The sequence below is a fragment of the Thamnophis elegans genome, chromosome 1 (genome assembly GCF_009769535.1).
Source record: "Thamnophis elegans isolate rThaEle1 chromosome 1, rThaEle1.pri, whole genome shotgun sequence".
NCBI classification, from domain to species: domain Eukaryota; kingdom Metazoa; phylum Chordata; class Lepidosauria; order Squamata; family Colubridae; genus Thamnophis; species Thamnophis elegans.
In genome coordinates, this window is record NC_045541.1 from 3,801,931 (window position 1) to 3,821,896 (window position 19,966).

Sequence of the window (19,966 nt, forward strand, 5' to 3'; positions counted from 1 at the left end):
AGCAGAGTTACAGCAACCCCCCCCCCCCCGCCCCTACCATGAAAGCTGGAACCAGGTTGTCTACCACTGAGTTAGATGGCTGTTGAGGTTTACCCCATTTTACACCCTTTCTTGCCATAGTTAAGTGAATTACCGCAGTTGTTAGTAAGTTAGTAGTTCACATTAAGTGAATCTGCCATTCCTCATTGACTTCGCTTGTCTGAAGCTTGCAGGAGGTGATCGCGTGATCCTGGGGACGGTGCAACCGTCATAAACATGAGCCAGTTGCTAAGCATCTGAATTTTGACCATATCCATGCAGATGCTACAGTGGTAGTAAGCGTGGAAAAATGGTCATAAGACACTTTTTTTCAGTGCCGTTGTAACTTAGAATGGTCACAAGTTGAATGCCTGTAATCAGGTTTACATTTTGCAGTAAGCCACACTTTATGGTTCATTTGGACTTCATTAAATAGCTCTGCCCTGATAGTTACAGTTAGTTCAACCAGCAATGGTCAAATGATAGGTTAGTAAAATATGTGAATAAAATAACTTCATTGTCACTTTATATGTACACTAATCGGCATGCATTAAAATGAATTTTTGTTGCATTCTGCTTTCAAAAGATAACCATTAGTGTATATACCCACACAAACATATATGACAAAAACATCAGTCTAGTAGTTTGAATGTGTATATATATATATATATATATATATATATATATATATATATATATATATATATATATATATATGTGTGTGTGTGTGTGTGTGTGTGTGTGTGTGTGTGTGTGTGTGTGTGTTTTTATTTGTGCTGATAAATAAATAAAGGGAGACTAGTATAGCTATTTAGCTCTCATCAGCTAGCCATACCCTTACTGGGATTTGAACCTGGGCTATATTACATCCTAGGCAAACTTCTTAGCCATTAGGCCACAGGCTCTTATCTGTTATCAGTGAAGGCAATGGCAAAAAAGAAGATGGCATAAGGAACAAATTGGGCTATCTAATATGAACATGAGTTACATTTCCACTTCAAACCTCACATGACGGAGATAGGAATTGATCTTGAAAGCTTATTCCGGAATGAATACTTTGCTTCACAATGATGTTTTGTCACAGTTTATCATATTTATAATCTTTCTGCAACAAACTGTGATTTATATTTAATAGTGTCGTTTAACAGTTTATTGGTTTCATGTTCAAACATCTCTTTCCATAAGGAAAATAGTAATTATTTTTTATTTTTTTAAATGTATCTTGCAGCAATAAAATAAGTACGTCTGTCCGTTTGATGATTTTGGAATGTTCTTTTCTTATTTACTCATATGATTAGACTTTAGCCTGGCTCAAGCAGTACAGTAGTAGTACTGTATAGTACTACGGAAAGTTATTTTAGAGTGGAGCCTACAGAATGTGCTTTTCATTGACTCTTGCATAGTGTTAAATATCTTCTGAAAGTAAAATTGCCAAGTCATGGCTCTTTCATAACCAGCACTCGTAAGCAAATACCTCTGGGGATTATCAATGGGCCACTGAACTTTTTAAAGCTATGGTTTTGTTGACTAAGGGCAAGGGGCAAGTAGGAGCATTTTATTTCCTTGAATATCTTCCTTTGAAGGATCTCATTTTCAGAAACTACATATAGAGAGAGAGTCCCTTTAGCAGCCAAATAACTTTATTAAGGAAAGGAAAACAATGTTTTGGCTATACAAGCAGGTGCCTGGAGTGCAAATGTTTTAGGCTTCTCCAAAATGCGGAACACGATAGCGTCAATCAGAACAAGCTCTGCATTTTTATTTTATTTAATAAACTTATACGGCTGCCGATCTCACAAATGTCATACAAAACAATCATGAAATCAATTTTAAAAACATTCAAAGGACAAGTACAAAAATTAATACTAGTATAAAAAGTTAAGACAGAACAGGTTATAAAACAATGGCAACTAATCAAATTACCATTTCCTTGCAATTCCTAGGCTTTTTTTTTTACATAACCAGTTCTAGAAGGGTGGTAAAGATCTCATGTCAAAGGGGATGATATTCCAAAGGGCAGGTGCCATGGCAGAAAAGGACCCGTGTCCTGGGTCCTGTGAAATGGAACTTCTTCACAGTTGGAACCTGCAACATACCATTTCTTCCAGATCCAATATGTTTGGAAAGTGTAATTAGGTAGAAGTAATCCCTTAAATAACCCAATTCCATGCCATAAACCGGCCCTTTGAAATGTTTGTGGAAGCATATTGCAGCTCATGAAACAGAGGTGTAACATACACTCTTAAGGACATTTTACACCAGATGAAGCTTTTGGATATTATCTGTAATATAATTCAGCTATTAGGTGGTCTGGAAATAAAGTTATTTAACCCAGAGTTGCTTAGATGTGGGAGACATACATTGAAATTATCTCTATGCTTGGTCAGTCAGATGTTTAGCCTGGATTTTGCATTTTTATTCACTTATCGAGTCCTTCCTGAAGACCTGAGCAAATGTTATTATATACAGCATACAAAAATGTAAAATCACGGCTCTTTAGCTAGTGTTGGCCTTCATACTCAAGAGTTCCTCCTAAAAGAATTGGATGTTGTATTGGTATAGTATATGTGATAATCCAACCAGTGTGGCCTTTTGTAATTGACAGATGGAAATGTTGTCAATACACACATCTTGTAAGTGTTATCCCCCCAAAAATTCATATTGTATCCAATGTGTCAATAATCACTGAATCTACCTGTTCTGACCCCCCCTCCGTACGGTGAGGCACGCTGACACAAGATTACTGCTAGACAATTTATTCACAGTAAATTAACACACTGATAAGACTTTGGCAGCAAATGCTGGCTGGGGAATTCTGGGAGTTGAAGTCCAGACATCTTCAAGTTGACAAGGTTGAGAAACACTGCTTAACATGTTGTCTCCACTCTTATTGATCCTGTTAGTGATGTTATACAAATAGGATCTGTGTGTACTGTAGTTGGAAATCTCCAATAGATCATAGACTTTCAATGCATAGCTTATTGAAGCAGATTCCTTGGGACTACATTCCATGTATCTCCAATAATTTTTGAAGATTATTTTGCTCTTTTATATCCTATCCTATCATAATTTCATATCTACGTGTACATCTTTAATTCAAAGAAACTAAAAATTCAGGGTTGATATTGTGGGACGGGATACACAAAGCATATAGAAGAAGTACAAAACATGTACACTGAATTAACTTGCTTTAAGAGTAGATTCTGGGCTTCATTAAAAAGTTGAGCTGGAGATGAATCAGAACTTCCTGTGTTTCCTTCCTATTAGCTTACAATGTCTAAAAAAATCAATGGAGGCTCTGTGGTTGAGATGCAAGGGGATGAAATGACCCGTGTGATATGGGAGCTGATTAAGGAGAAGCTGATCTTTCCCTACCTGGATCTGGATCTTCACAGGTATATCTTCTATACTGAGGGGGAAATGTAGCTTATATGTGTATGTGTAAAATATGTGTATTTTTGTTAAGTGTTAGTTCTGGTACTTGATTTGATTTGATTTAATAAATTTATAGGCCGCCCAATCCCGAAGGACTCCGGGCGGCTTACAGAAAATAAATTTTAAAAAGTGAAGAGTTAAAAACAACGGAGGAAAACAGATTAAAAGAAAGCACATCATGCACCCAGTCTAATCGGGGCTGGACCTCGGTCAAGAGGTCAACAGCCCCAAGCCTGCCAGAATAGCCAGGTTTTAATAGCCTTTCAGAAGGCCATGAGAGTGGATAGGGTCCGGATCTCTGGGAGTAGTTCATTCCATAGGGTCGGAGCGGCTACAGAGAAGGCCCTCCCCCGGGGAGCCGCCAGCCGACATTGTCTGGCTGACGGCACCTGGAGAAGGCCCACCCTGTGCGATCTTATCGGCCGTTGGGAGGTATGCGGCAGAAGACGGTCTCGCAGATATCCGGATCCTAGGCCATGTAGGGCTTTAAAGGTAATGACCAGCACCTTGAATCGCGCTCGGAGACCGATAGGGAGCCAGTGCAGCTCACGGAGGATAGGTGTAAGGTGGGTGTATCTTGGAACACCCAGCATCGCTCGCGCGGCTGCATTCTGGACTAATTGTAGTCTCCGAACACTTTTCAGGGGCAGCCCCATGTAGAAAAAGTCTAAAGAAATAACACTATATTTTATGTGTATATTTTCAAAACTGCCTCCTTGCTCTTCAAATTGTGGTATTCCCTAGCCAAGACTTTACTTTAAAACTGGAAGGTTCAGGTATATGAACTGGCCTTAAGATAAGAATCTGTTTTCACATTGCCAGCATTCATTCAGATGCTGTTGCGAAGGCCAGCTGTTTCCAAGGCTGTCTTGTGGCTTTAAATTAACCAAATTAGCTGAATGGTCACCATTTGTTCTTGTGTTTATTAGTGCGTTGCCTTCATTGGGCTTAAATCTTGGGATTCTCCATGGATTTCTGTGGCCAGATCTTGCCTCCTTTCCAGGGATGTTTTCAAAAGTTTCTTAGTATGGTATAAATCTGGGAGATGGAGTGAATGAAGTGACTATGGGGTTATGGTGAAATGTCATTTATTGGGGATTTTCTTTGCAGCTATGATTTGGGCATCGAAAATCGTGATGCAACCGATGACATGGTTACAGTGGAAGCTGCTAACGCTATAAAGAAGTACAATGTAGGGATCAAGTGTGCCACAATCACCCCTGATGAGAAGCGTGTGGAAGAGTTCAAGCTAAAACAGATGTGGAAATCACCTAACGGAACCATTCGAAACATTTTGGGGGGCACTGTCTTCAGAGAAGCCATTATCTGCAAAAACATCCCCCGATTAGTGTCTGGATGGAAAAAACCTATTATTATTGGCCGTCATGCTTTTGGTGACCAAGTGAGTATCTTGAACAATATTTTATGTTTATCCTTTAACTTACATGACTTTTTAAAGAGCCGAGGTGGCGCAGTGGGTAGAGTGCAGCACTGCAGGTCACTTCAGCTGACTGCTAGTTCAGCAGTTCAGCGGTTCAAAGCTCACCGGCTCAAGGTTGACTCAGCCTTCCATCCTTCAGAGGTGGGTAAAATGAGAACCCGGATTGTTGGGGGCGATATTCTGACTCTGTAAACCGCTTAGAGAGGGCTGAAAGCCCTATGAAGCGGTATATAAGTCTAACTGCTATTGCTATTACCACCATTAGAAATTTTGATTAGAGAATATATGTAGTGGGGAGAAAAATGCAATCCGGTTTACAACATTATATTAATTGTGATAAAGCACGCATATAATAGCATTTAGGTTAGAATAGATGAGTAGCAAATTGCAAGTTTGGCGAATGATTAAAATAGTTTGAGCCCTTTTTCAAAAGAGCATTGAAGTTGCCAGTTTCACTATAGAAAGCCATTCAAGGAGTTATCTTGCACAGCAACAGAAATTGTTTCCAAACACATAGGGCACATTACGACAGGTTCTGTGTAGAAGAATGTTTGATCAAAACTGGTACTGTTTCTGTTTTGTAGTACAGAGCTACAGATTTTGTGGTCCCTGGCCCTGGAAAAGTAGAGATGACCTACACACCAGCGGATGGAGGCAAACCTGTAACTTATTTGATCCATAATTTTGAAAGTAGGTATTTTGAATGAAAGAAACCGTCGATCAAAAAATGGCTGTCTGTGAAAAATTGGTGAGGGCTATAAGAAATGACAGTAAACTAATCAGTTATCTTCCTGTAGGCTTTTGTATGGATTAGATCAGTGTTTCTCAACCTTGTCAACTTGAAGATGTCTGGACTTCAACTCCCAGTATTCCCCAGCCAGCATTCGCGAATGCTGGCTGGGGAATTCTGGGAGTTGAAGTCCAGACATCTTCAAGTTGACAAGGTTGAGAAACACTGAATTTGATAATTGGCCCTTGAGGGTAAAACTACTAAATAATGGAAGAAGTGGGCTCCATAATCGAGATTAGCAACTGGAATCAGTTATGTCTTAAGCCTCTATAAAGTACTATTTGGCCAATTGTAAATGTAGAGGGATCAATAACAATATGGATTTGAAACTAACCATCACTCCTCTGGATGGATGAGAAATCTCATTGTTGCCTTCTCATAAAATCAGTGCTTGGTGATTAGTGTAAGAAATATGCAGAAAGTAATTTTCCCAGATTTTTAAATGGATACTGTTATCACTATTGTCTATTATCCTATTATCACTATTATCCTTTTCACTACCTCCACCTCTTTCTTCAGTGGAAAAAACAGATGAAAATTAGAGTGATCCAAGATTGCTTTGATGTTACACGAATAGCTATAAAACTGACTTCAGTGATAGTGAAACCTGTTGGAACAGTGGTTGTGAAACCTCATGCATATAAATCTGACTTACTTTATAAAGCAATATAGAGTTTTCTGGAGTGGATAACCATGCCAAATCTAACGAAGTTAAATATAGCTTGAAGAGTTTCTACAATTCTTACACACAATTCATATATTATTCTGCAATGCCTATACTTAAAAAAAAAAGAGAAGAGAAGGAGATACTGAAGTATTCTAATGTATGCTTGGTAAAGGAAATCTTCACAAGCTTTCCAGGTCCTTTTCAAAGAGTCTTTCCCAATACTTCAATTTCAATTTAATAAAATTTGTATGCCGCCCACTCCCTTGGGACTCTGGGCAGCTTACAAACGAGATAAAAAGCATTTAAAAATTTAAAGATAAAAAGTACAATTGTTAAAATTACACACCATTGATTCTGTCTAAGTGGGACTGGACATTGATCAACAGCCCCAGGCCTGCCGGAAGAGCCAGGTCTTAGTGGCTTTACGGAAGGCCGGGAGGGTGGTAAGGATCCGGATCTCTATGGGTAGATCGTTCCACAGCGCCGGCGCAGCTACAGAGAAGGCCCTCCCCCGGGGGGCCGCCAGCCGGCATTGTCCGGTCGACGGCACCCGGAGGAGGCCCAACCTGTGAGTCTTGTTGGTCGTTGAGTTATGACGATTCCCATAATTCTGAACAAGTCTGATCTGTGATTGGAATTCGTGAAAGCTGTCTTTAAACTACATTAAAAGTAGATTGATTGGGAAAGGATGCTTTAGAGACAAATCTGGAAAATGCTTAGAGCAAATAGTCACAAATAAGAGTCTTCATAATCAGATTCCTTGGAAATGCTAATCTCTGAAGTGAGAGAAGCTTACACTCATCTACCCACAACATTGTGGCCAGATTCTTTATTTTTATTTGTGATGGCCAAGAATATTTTAGATTGATACTACAGAGTCTCTGTGGGAAATAATATAATTGCTTTATTGCTTTCTGGCCTTTATGTAAATAATTGAATTGAATTGAATTGAATTTATTACATTCGTATGCCACCCTTTTCCCCGAAGGGGACTCAGGGCGGCTCACAACCCAAGTCAAGGGGGGGGGGTACAAATAAGGAATAAAAAGACAAACAAAAACAGTACCATAGTTTAAAAGCACACAACAACCATACCATTCGAGGAAGGGACAAGACTCATTAGCCCCAGGCCTGTTGGAACAGCCAGGTTTTAAGGGCTTTGCGGAAGGCCTGGAGGGTGGTGAGGGTGCGAATCTCCACAGGGAGTTCGTTCCAAAGGGTCAGAGCAGCCACAGAGAAGGCTCTCCTCCGGGTAGTCGCCAGTCGACATTGGCCGGCGGATGGAATTCGGAGGAGGCCTAATCTGTGGGATCTAATCGGTCTTTGGGAGGTGATCGGCAGCAGGCGGTCTCTCAAGTACCCAGGTCCAATACCATGAAGGGCTTTATAAGTGACGACTAGCGCCTTGAAGCGTATCCGGAGACCAATAGGCAGCCAGTGCAGCTCGCGGAGGATAGGTGTGACGTGGGTGTACCTAGGTGCACCCACAATCGCTCGCGCGGCTGCATTCTGGACAAGCTGAAGTCGCCGAATACTCTTCAAGGGCTGCCCCATGTAGAGCACGTTTCATTTATATAACCTATGAGCCAAATTCCTTTCACATTTCCTGTATATTTGTCCCTTAATCAGCAGGATATGATTGTATTAACTAGTAGACATGCAATGTTTCGTATCTGTGCAACTTAATAAAATATGCATTGTGAAATAAAGAACAATTGATGGTTATGGCACAGCCAATAAAATTGCTCTAGTGTGTGCATACTGCTTTACATTGGAGCCATGAATAAACAGTTGTAGACTGTGTGCCAACTTGTATTGAGTGACAAGTACAGGCTGGTGCGTGACTGAAAAAACTCCAGGCATATTATATCTTTATATTTCATTCTCAGTTAATATAATTACATGCTTCTCAACTTGGCAATTAGAGGCCATAATTTTAACAGCTTCCGGGTAGTAATTCCTAAGTTTCTAACAGCATTCCTGTAAAATAGACCAGGGTTACTCCCAATTGTTCCCTTTGGATCATATTGCTATAGTAATGTTCATTTCTGGGCTTTACCTTTGCATTTTGTTACTTTTTTGAACATTTTGGAGTTTTTTTCTTTGTAGATGTTACTAATTAATTTCATTTCATTGTAATTTTATTAGACTATAACTTGAATAAAAACTAATACAAACTGAAAAAATAAAAAGCTGTAGAAAAGAAAGGGAAAAATAAAGAAATAGAAAGTAAAAAAAATAACACAGAAACTTCCTACCTTCATCACAAGAAATACAAGTAATTCTCCACACAACCACAATTGGGGTCAGAATGTTTATCCCTAAGCGATGCAGCCACTAAGCGAGTTATGTGACTGGATCTGATTTTATGAAGATTTTTACCCTAGTTGTTAAGCAAATCACATGGTTGTTAAATGAGTCATGTGGTCATTAAGCAAAATCAGCTCCCCCAATTTGCTTGTTGGAAGCATCTGAGGTTGCAAATAGCGGTCACGACTACAAGATGCTGCAACCTTTGTAATGGTAGGAGCATTTTGGATGAGTCCAGTATAAGAGCCCAGAGCCAAGGTGGCGCAGTGGTTAAATGCAGCACTGCAGGCTACTTCAGCTGACTGCAGTTCTGCAGTTCGGCTGTTCAAATCTCACCGGCTCAGGGTTGATTCAGCCTTCCATCCTTCCGAGGTGGGTAAAATGAGAACCCAGATTGTTGTTGGGGGCAATATGCTGACTCTGTAAACTGCTTAGAGAGGGCTGAAAGCCCTATGAAGCGGTATATAAGTCTAACTGCTATTGCTATAAGTTTATCACACCAGCTAGAAATTGGTTTCTGAATACAGGAGGCCTTTTTTACTGAAACTCCTCAGTCTGATCTGTTCTGCATAATTTTGGAAACCGGTTCTTGCTCAGCATAGCCTTTCTTCATATTGGTTCTAATTCTGCTCGTCAGTGGCATGTTCCTTTTCAGAGTTCAACAGGATTCAAATGGCCAAAACGATTGTAGCTTCAGATGCATTTAATAATTTGCTACAGATTAAGAGGAAATGAGGGGCCTGATGTTTTTTTGGCTGCAAACTTTAGCGGATTAAAAAAGATTTCACATGACAAGCAAGTGAATTCTAATTCCTGCACTTTTTGTTTTATTCTTTCTGACTTGGAATCTTGAATAGGAAGGGAGGCGCGGTTGCACAGTGGCTTGATGACACTGGAGATGGTCTGTTCCAGTGGTTCAAGTTAGCAATAGCAATAGCAGTTAGACTTATATACCGCTTCATAGGGCTTTCAGCCCTCCCTAAGCAGTTTACAGAGTCAGCATATCGCCCCCACAGTCTGGGTCTTCATTTCACCCACCTCGGAAGGATGGAAGGCTGAGTCGACCTTGAGCCGGTGAGATTAGAACCGCCGAACTGCAGATAACAGTCAGCTGAAGTGGCCTCTTCAGTACTGCACCCTAACCACTGTGCCAACTCGGCTAGTTCTAGTACTGTGTGTCGGGGTGAGCTCCTATCACACATCTCAACTTCTGTCCGCCTAACAGTTCGAAAAAAAATATTCTATAGTAGATAAACAGGTACCACTTTTGATGGGAGATGCGTTGGTGGCCCATACAGGCAATTAGGTTTCTGCAGTTCTGAACTTTCCCAGTTGTGTCAACCATTTATGAGGTGGCTCAAGGAAGGGAAGGGGCCTTGGATAATGCTGCATGAAGAGCCACTTGTCCTTGTGGTGCGAAGCCAGTTCGACCTCCTATGAGGTGGCCGAGGTGGCGCAGTGGTTAGGGTACTGCAGGCCACTTCAGCTGACTGTTATCTGCAGTTCAGCGGTTCAAATCTCACCGGCTCAAGGTTGACTCAGCCTTCCATCCTTCCGAGGTGGGTGAAATGAGGACCCAGACTGTGGGGGCGATATGCTGACTCTGTAAACCGCTTAGAGAGGGCTGAAAGCCCTATGAAGCGGTATATAAGTCTAACTGATCCAAAGGGAACAATTGGGAGTAACCCTGGTCTATTTTACAGGAATACTGTTAGAAACTTAGGAATTAACTAACTGCTATTGCTATGTACTTTGGGAAGCATGCGATCATGTCCTACAACAGAGCTGGTAAATTGACAGCCAAACTACTCTGCAATATATACAGTAATAATAATGGATATCCATGAGCAACTTGATAATACATGTAGTGGAGTCTTGTTGTCTGTATTTGGAGCCTTATGATTACATGACAAAAAGACATTTTCATCTATGATAGCTAATATGCACTAGACTAGTGACATGAATTGGTTATCATTCAACTCTTGAAAATACTATTCATATGAAAGAAAGAAAAAATCAGTGAATTCTTGTGCTGTCATGAAGCAAAAGTTTGGTTACATGCTCTCTTCCTACTTCTCTTTCCGGTGATACAGGCTGCGGAGGTGTGGCTCTGGGGATGTTTAACCTTGACCAATCCATCAAGGACTTTGCCCACAGTTCTTTCCAGATGGCATTGTCTAAAGCCTGGCCTCTCTATATGAGCACCAAAAATACCATTTTGAAAAAATACGATGGGCGTTTTAAGGATATCTTTCAGGAAATCTACGACAAGTAATAATACTTTATTACATATTTTCACTTGCAGGGCTACCTCTTAGAAAAATCACTATTTTTTTTTAAAGCTTTCGTAATGGGAGTATTAATTCCCGGCTTCTTCAAAATTAAATGCAGAAGATACTGAACCAATTGTGCATATTAAACTATGAACAGAAGGATTACGAATATAAAATTAAGAAAACTGCTTTTGGGGATTCTCATAAGCAGCCCCATTTTTTAAAATCCTCTGTACAGTAGATATATGGGTGCATATTTAGTTCCCTGATCACACACAAACACACATACAAATATAATTACTTTGCATCCCTCTATATGGCAGTTCCTTTATTCCAAGCATCCGTTTTTTACTCCAGAAAGCTGATTGTGCTTGATGTTAATTTGCAAATCAGGATGTTTTCTAGAACCCTATTTCTACAACCTGTGCTTATTGACAGTAATAGGTGAATATTCACATTAATGTTTATATGCTCTTTAAATTAAACAATGTTGAATTAGGAAGTTAGCAGCAAAGGTGCGGTATATTTGCTGTGCACGAGTAGTTTGCAAAGTTTGTGAATGAGACTAACTTATTTTCCCAATCTTGTTCTTAGTTGCTTCAAACAGTTCTCACTATATTGAAAAAAAAAAGTTGCTTGCTCAGATAAAATGCCGTCTCCCAGATGACATTAAATACAGAAAGAAAATGTTGTAGTGAAAGAATTGAAAGTTCCTCTCTTGCTTACTTTTTATGGGAAGACTTTTGAAAGCATGAGATATGCCAGATCTGTGACAAAACACAGATAACGTTCAGTTCTCTTTTCCCTCCAGAGAGTACAAGTCAAAGTTTGAGGCCAAAAACATCTGGTACGAGCACCGACTCATTGATGACATGGTGGCCCAAGCCCTAAAGTCTGAGGGAGGATTTATCTGGGCGTGCAAGAACTATGATGGTGATGTGCAGTCTGACTCAGTTGCCCAAGGTATGTTTAATATCTCTAATGCGTTGATTTTGGTGATAACTAGCCGGTTCCACCACAAAACCACGGTAGACAAAAGCGCGGTCGACGAAAGCCGTATGTGACGTCATCACAGCGCGACGAAAAAGATCGAAAAATGTAAAAATAAAGCGAAAACCTTACCCTAACCCCCCCAAACCTAACCCTTAACCTAACGCTAAACATAACGCTAACGCTCTAAACCTAACCCTAACCCTTAACCTAACCCTAACCCTAACCCTAACCCTTACCTTTATGTGAATCGGCTTGCTGTAATTTAATTTTTATTTCAATTTTTCGATCTTTTTCATCGCGCTGTGATGACGTCACATACGCGCTTTCGTCGACCGCGCTTTTGTGGAACGTGGTTTTGACGGGTCACGAACTAGCCAGATGTATGGCTTTGCACAGAATAACTAAAAATATAAACGGAATCAGTGTTTATTTCTGTCTTATAAAGTCAGCTCAATGCAGTATTTCACCAAAGGCCAACCGAATGCCTAGATAGGAAGGCAATAGCTGCTTTTATTCTTTCCTCCTGCTCTCCCAATTCATGAAAGCCCTACAAATTACTTATTAAGTGACTTTCTGATACTTTCCGCCAATTCTGGAAAATCTGTTAAGAGTTGCTGTGCTCCTAAGGCAATCAATTAAGCAGTACACCTAATACTCATGGGGTTGGGAACTCTCTGCTCCTTTTCTATTGTAGTTCTTTCCTTCTGGAATCGTATGCCTTGGAAATTCAGTGGCGTCTATCTTGCCAGTCTTTCAAAGAGTGTTTTTTTTAATGGATTGATTCATTCAATTTAGGTATCATTCAAATCCAGATTGGCACTCAAGAATAGTAGATAATATACTGTATAAGTAACATTCAACATAAAACATTATACAAACGGCAAATCCAGTCATTATATAGAACAGGAATCATATACTCAGCAAGGGCCCAAAATCTAGAACAGTGTTTCTCAACCTTGGCCACTTGAAGATGTCTGGACTTCAACTCCCAGAATTCCCCAGCCAGCGAATGCTGGCTGGGGAATTCTGGGAGTTGAAGTCCAGACATCTTCAAGTGGCCAAGGTTGAGAAACACTGATCTAGAAGATCCAGGCTTTTAAGGCCCTCTAGAATGCCATCAAGTTGGAATCTACCTGGATTTTAGGGAGACCCTCAATTCCAGAGGGCAGGGTCTTTCTCCTTGGATGAGGGTCATGTGTGGGGAGGCTCTCTAGATGGTAAGACATTTAGGTTTTGAGTTTTTGTAATTTAAATATTTAGCCAACCAGAGTTATTGAAACTGGATGGCCTAGAACAGTGGTTCCCAAACTTGGCAACTTTAAGACTTGTGGACTTCAACTCCCATAATTCTTCTCTGCTGGCTGGAGAATTCTGGGAGTTGAAGTCCACAAGTGTTAAAGTTGCCAAGTTTGGGAACCACTGGCCTAGAAATTTGAAATATTAAGAATAAATAATTCTAAATGTGCCACTTTCAATTTTTGTAAATGTTGCTACCATCTTGCATTTGAAGATTCAATGGACTATACGGATTATTCTGCATTAGAACATTTGGTCCCCATATTTCCTTGAAGTCTAACATTTTAAATAGATGTTAAGTATAGGTTAAAATACTTTTGAATAAACAGGTTCTTATTAAAGAATTTGATAGAATGTAACTGTTGCATGTGTACATTTAGAAGTACAATATTCTCAATAGATGAGAATGCCTTTTAGACTCCATATTATATTCCAAAGAATATGACATTTTAAATTAACTTAATGACAAAAACTATGGTAATAGTTTTTACTATTAAAATATGTTTAATTTGTATGTCCTCCCTTCCTTTTGAACTGTAAGCCGCCCTGAGTCCCCCCAGGGAAAAGGGCGGCATATAAATAAAACTACCTACCTACCTACCTAATACAATTTATTTCCAGGTATTTTAATAATTCCCTTTATGGCTTTCAAATAGGCTTTGTGGCCTATCAGAGATTTAGAGAGAACCTATGTCCTGAATCTGTTTTTCATGCTTAAACTTCATGAAATGTAGACTCCTTCAATCCAAAATTCACTCCTGATGTCAACATGGATCTGTCCATGTATTTTCTTGAAGATAGCCATTGTCATAATGTAGAATGCTTTTTTTTTTTTCCTGCTTCTTTATCTAGCCTATATCCTTAAGACTTGTATCCAAGGAGCAATCAGTCTCTCTGTTGTTTATCTTTCTCAAGATCAGCTAGGTTTGACTAGGTAGTACCAAGTTCTGGGAATTTAAATTACATAGAAAGGCAAATAAGTTGTAAGCACTAGCAAACAGCTGATGTAGATTATCATCATCCCACCTAGGCAATGATGCTGAACTGCAGTATGCTCCAGAACTTCAACTATCTTACTCAAATTTGTAAAAGAAGGATGCAAGGTAATACTGTACTTATAGGTGCTCTCGCTAACAGTATTATTCCAAATACAGGTAGTCCTCGACGTACTATCACAATTGAGCCCCAGATTTCTGTTGCTGGGAGGCAGTTGTTAAGTGAATCTCTTAAGTGAATTTTGCCCCATTTTACAACCTTTCTTGTAGAGGCCATTAAACGAGTCACTGTGATTTGTTGTTAAGTTAGTGAAATGGTTTAAGTGAATCGGTCTTCCCCATTAACTTTGATGGTCAGACGGTTGCAGAAGTTGATCACGTGACTCCAGGATACCGCAACCATCATGAGTCAGTTGCCTAGCATTTGAATTTTGATCACACGATCCTGAGGATGCTGCAACAGTTTAAATGTGGAAAACTGTCCTAAGTCACTTTTTGCGGCGTTGTCGCCACCCTGGTGGGCTGCTCATGTGTCCTTGCCTAATCAAAAGGAAAACACCAGACGAAATTCCTCGGGATGAGCAAAAGGCTTCGAATGATCATCGAAGGGCTCTTTTATTAGAAAAAGTTAGTTACAGCGTCATCAAAAAGGAGCGTATCAAAAGACATATATAATCACACATGGCACAAGTAAACTAATGAAAAGTTCACAGCATTCTACAAATAAACCAATAGAAAATCACATCATGGCAAAGGGTGGGCAAAGGGGGAACAGAAGATTACAAGCTGCATGGCATTGGGTGGGGGAGAGGGGGAATAGAAAGTTACAGCACAGCATAGGGGGGAGAAAGGGCATGTGTGGGAGTAGCTGGCTCACATAGTTCTTGTTACATGAGGCTGCATAGTGAGTTATGATGTTTTTGCATCCCTGTGTATGTGTGTTTCAGACAGCAGAAACTGCCCTGCACGCAAACACCCGGAATGAATTCCAACAACTTTTTTTAATGCTGTCATAACTTTGGACAGTCACTAAATGAACTGTTGTAAGTTGGGGTCTACCTGTATGTCACTGTTAGTTAAGGAGCTAACCTTGTTTGAAAAGGGAAGGAATGGCAGTATGTAGCTCATGTTAAGAGTGCGTTGTTACAAAATTATCGGGCAACCATATGGATTTTCTTAATGTTGACCATTAAAACTATACAATTAACGTATTCAGGAAGTTTACAGAAGTCTTGACAGAAGTAGCTTTGTATATAATTTATTAGGCAGCTTCAGCTTGTAATTATAATAGTACATTGTTGAGAATAATATAAACATTGAAAATTCAGCATTTGGTCTACATCACCTCTTCCCTTAATACTGCTGATTCCTTTGGATTTGTCAATGTCTGAAGCCTGGTTTATATGCTACATCTTCCAAGTGAAGACTACTCACTTTGGGGAGCAGGGGTAACACACAATTATTGTGTGATACTAAATTTGCTAATTTCTTACTGCAAAGGTATTTTTTTGCCTATAAAATTTATATGTGAAATCCAAAAGCACACATCAAATTTCTGTTTGAATCAAATCAGGTTTAGTGTAACAACCTTTTTTTATCCTTGAATTGGAAAACTGTATATGTAAATCAGCCCTTACTAAACTAAAACCAAAATAAAAAAGGAGATTAATGGTATTTTAAAAATCCTTAAATAAGAATGAAATTGTTAAAAAGTTCACTTTCCATCTGATAACAAGAACAGTTAGCAGTAATGCCAGATAATCATAGCAATAGCAGTTAGACTTATACCGCTTCATAGGGCTTTCAGCCCCCTCTAAGCAGTTTACAGAGTCAGCATATCACCCCCAACAACAATCCGGGTCCTCATTTTACCCACCTGGGAAGGATGGAAGGCTGAGTCAACCCTGAGCCGGTGAGATTTGAACAGCCGAACTGCAGAACTGCAGTCAGCTGAAGTAGCCTGCAGTGCTGCACTCTAACCACTGCGCCACCTCGGCTCTTCCCCCCCCCCCCCCCCACCAAATTGATAGCCTTCCTAGCATTTTAGATAAAAATAAATAGTCAGGTTAGTTGGGTTTCCTGTCTGCTTCTTAAAGATGCTGGGGTCCAGAGTTGCCAAACAAGGGAGTGATATATTTTCAAGTAGACTAATTCCCTAGTTCATTCTCCTGCCTAGGTTATGGATCGTTGGGGATGATGACAAGTGTCTTGATATGCCCTGATGGCAAAACGGTTGAGGCTGAAGCTGCTCATGGCACAGTGACCCGTCACTATCGCCTGCATCAGAAAGGCCAAGAGACCTCCACCAATCCCATAGGTGAGTGGATTCCACCGTTCCCAGTCTAACCCGGATAGTTTCTTAAACGAATGTCACAAAATAGATCCAATGAACCCTTGAAATCATAAAGGACTATTAGCAAAAACACGGACTCAAAATTAATATTGTGGACCTATCAGATTACATTAAAAAATATGGAATGTTTACATTATGTATGTGGCTATTGCTACATCATTTATGGTGTTAAAATAAATGTAGAAGCCAAACTTGCTTCCAGGATTGGAACAATCTTCAACCAGTCTCTAATTATTTCACTGGCGTTAATTTTATGAACACTATTCAAGGGAAGAGATTCAGAGTATGGGAAGTAGAATTCTTACAACTTTGTGGCAATGTAACCACAGGCTACTCTCTCAAATCTGCTGAAGAACAAAGTGGAATTACTTCAGTGAATGCTATCAATAGTCAAACTGAACAATCAACATAGACTGTTAGGTTCTAGTTTAGACTGAGAGTATTAAAGGGGGGGGAAATGTAGGCAATACAGATGTGTATTTGAGCAGTGTTGTTAATTGAGTTCTCTCTTCCTCTCTTCCTAGCATCCATCTTTGCCTGGACCAGAGGGCTAGCTCATAGAGCAAAATTAGATAACAACAAAGACCTCCAGAATTTTGCTTCAGCCTTGGAGGAAGTCTGTGTAGAGACTATTGAAGCTGGTTTCATGACAAAAGACTTGTCTGCTTGCATTAAAGGGCTGCCGAAGTAAGTGATCTGTTTCAGCGAAATACCACAATATTTAAAATGTTTTAGAATTTATTTAGTTATTTAATGAATGTGTAGGCCATCCATCTCACAGAAAGGACTCTGGGTGGCTAAAATGTCGTATCTGTTTATGGGATTTTTTTTAAAATACTAATACTAATTTTTTTAACCCTAATTGTCTAATAATAAAAATCAAATTAAAATCATTTAAAAAATTGGAGACAGAACTACATTATAAAATCTAATGATTGCAATGCTTTTTCAAGATCAGTTGCAGCCAATGTCTCTTCTGTATTTTAAGAAAGATTTACGTCTGTATGAGCTGCTGGTGTAACTAGCATTTGAAAGATAACCTCTTTATGTGGTTTAGCTACAAATACAAAGTCAAGAAATTTTTCAAACTGCTAAGTATGAGTTTTTAAGAGTTTCACCCACAAAAAAAACCCAGATAAACTAAATTACATCTAACACAGTTTATTGAAAATGTAAAACTCATGTACCCATTGGTTACAGGTTTTCCTTCACTTACAACAATTGAGTCCAAAATTTCTGTTGCTAAGACAGTTAAATGAATTTTTAATCCATTTTACGACCTTTCTTGGCACTGTTAACTGAATTGCTGTTAAGATAGTTAACATGGCTGTTATGTGAATCGGGATTCCTCGTTGATTTTGCTTGTCAGGTCATAAAATGTGATCACATAACCCTAGGGCAGTGTTTCTCAACCTTGGCAACTTGAAGATGTCCGGACTTCAACTCCCAGAATTCCCCAGCCAGCATTTGCTGGGGAATTCTGGGAGTTGAAGTCCGGACATCTTCAAGTTCCCAAGGTTGAGAAACACTGCCCTAGGACAATCAGTTGCCAAATATCTGGATTTTGATCACGCGACCATAGAGATGTTGCAACGGGCGTGTGAAAAATGGTCATACGTCACTTTTTTTCAGGACCACTGTAACTTCTAACGGTCACTAAACAAATTGTTGTAAGTCAAGGCCTGCCTGTATAAAAAATAGTTACCTTATTAAGAGGATTTTTTTATACTCTTAAATTTACACGATTATTTTGCTTTTTGTTAATCGCAGTGTGAAACGCCCTGATTATTTGAACACATTTGAATTCATGGATAAACTTGCTGAAAACCTGAAGACAAAATTATCTTCTCAGCCAAGACTGTAAGAGCTGGCCTTGAAGTATTTGCTCTGGAAAGACAACTGTCTCGTGGATGGGCGACTATATTATGTATCATGTATATATACATAAAAGAAATAAGGGTAGCACTTCAAACAGTAAGCAATCAACCTGAACCTTGTAATGATCAAACTCTCTCACCTCTAGCTTTCTGTAATGTTGAGAGAGGAAAAGGCACAGGTAACAGCAGAAGTGATGTTTGTCTCTCTATGGAAAATAGCTTTTTCCTGGTCAGGAATTAGGGGAATTAGTATTTGTTTAAGGGGAATGGGCTCTAAATTAAGTCATTTTAAAGAATTTTACTTTCTAACTCATTAGATTATATTCAGAATGCAGAAAATACTTCTGACAAACCATTCTAACAAAATTGAAAAACATCCAGCTTGATATGGGCAATGTTAGAAGAGGATTTTAATTACTTGTGGTGGGGAAGAAGTTTTAGAGGAAGCTTTACTATGGCATAGCCTTATAACACAGTACAGGCAGAAACAATCCTTGAATTTCCTTACATCTGGGAGCTGACTAAAGAGAAAAAAAGCCGCTTTTTTGCTTGCACATGTAGCTTAAGACGGAGCATTTCAAACTAACTTGTCACCCAATTTGGATTGGTGGTAACATTGATTTTTAAAGCAGGAAATAAACACTAATACCCATCCTTGTGTCCTGTGGTCTGTGAACTGTAACTTAAAATCCAGCAACTTGCACATTTATTATGCCACTTGAAAGGATATAGAATGTTCAGTTTAAAAAGGCTTTACAAGTTTTAAACCAGACTAAGATCTAGCTCTTATATAAGAATGCAATAGTTACGTCTTGATATGTAAGTATGAGCATCTCTTGTCCCCTAGGAACCTGGAAAAAATTGGGAAGTGCAGATTACATTCAACTTTTCTATAGCGTAGGCCAGTGGTAGTCAACCTGGTCCCTACCACCCACTAGTGGGCGTTCCAGCTTTCATGGTGGGTGGTAGGGATTTTGTCTGATATTGAAGCACTTTCCTTTTTTTAAATTTCATTGACTTTTTTTTAAAAAAATCATAGCATTATTTAAAAACATTTTCATTAGGTTTTCATAAAATCACCATTACTGTGGAATTGGTGGGCGGTTAGAATATTTTACTACTAACAGAGATACAAAAGTGGGCGGTAGGTATAAAAAGGTGGACTACCCCTGGTGTAGGCATTGCTGTTGGACCTATGACAGAAATGAAAATCTGGTGTACATTTTCAAATTAAAGTGCACACAGTCATCATCGCAGAACATCCATTCATGGAAGTCAAAATACAAAGGTGGGAACATGGTTTCCAGTCTCCAGGATGCTCAGTTCAAGTTTACCTCCCCCCCCCCCCCGTCCCAACAGTTCCAGTTCCCAAACAAGCACAGAACTGCAATCATCTATTTTTTTTAAATGTGTGATATAAATCATATATGGGCAACACATTGGATTTGCTCCATTTTATCCATAAAATTTATCATAATGTTGTACGTGCCACATCAGAAATAGATGTTTGCATACAAG

The 19,966-nt window shown here is 39.4% G+C and overlaps 1 protein-coding gene across 1 annotated transcript in view; it reads left to right on the forward strand.

The window, feature by feature from the left end:
* Window positions 1–19,100, forward strand: part of IDH1 (isocitrate dehydrogenase (NADP(+)) 1) — a 21,051-nt gene extending 1,951 nt beyond the window's left edge. Inside the window, exons 2-9 of the mRNA XM_032211361.1 lie at window positions 3,286–3,413; window positions 4,564–4,855; window positions 5,479–5,584; window positions 10,755–10,932; window positions 11,746–11,897; window positions 16,395–16,535; window positions 17,096–17,258; window positions 18,342–19,100. Coding sequence (XP_032067252.1) covers window positions 3,292–3,413; window positions 4,564–4,855; window positions 5,479–5,584; window positions 10,755–10,932; window positions 11,746–11,897; window positions 16,395–16,535; window positions 17,096–17,258; window positions 18,342–18,435 — 1,248 coding nt within the window. The 5' untranslated portion in view covers window positions 3,286–3,291 and the 3' untranslated portion in view covers window positions 18,436–19,100. The remainder of the gene's footprint in view (window positions 1–3,285; window positions 3,414–4,563; window positions 4,856–5,478; window positions 5,585–10,754; window positions 10,933–11,745; window positions 11,898–16,394; window positions 16,536–17,095; window positions 17,259–18,341) is intronic.
* Window positions 19,101–19,966: the final 866 nt, after the last annotated feature.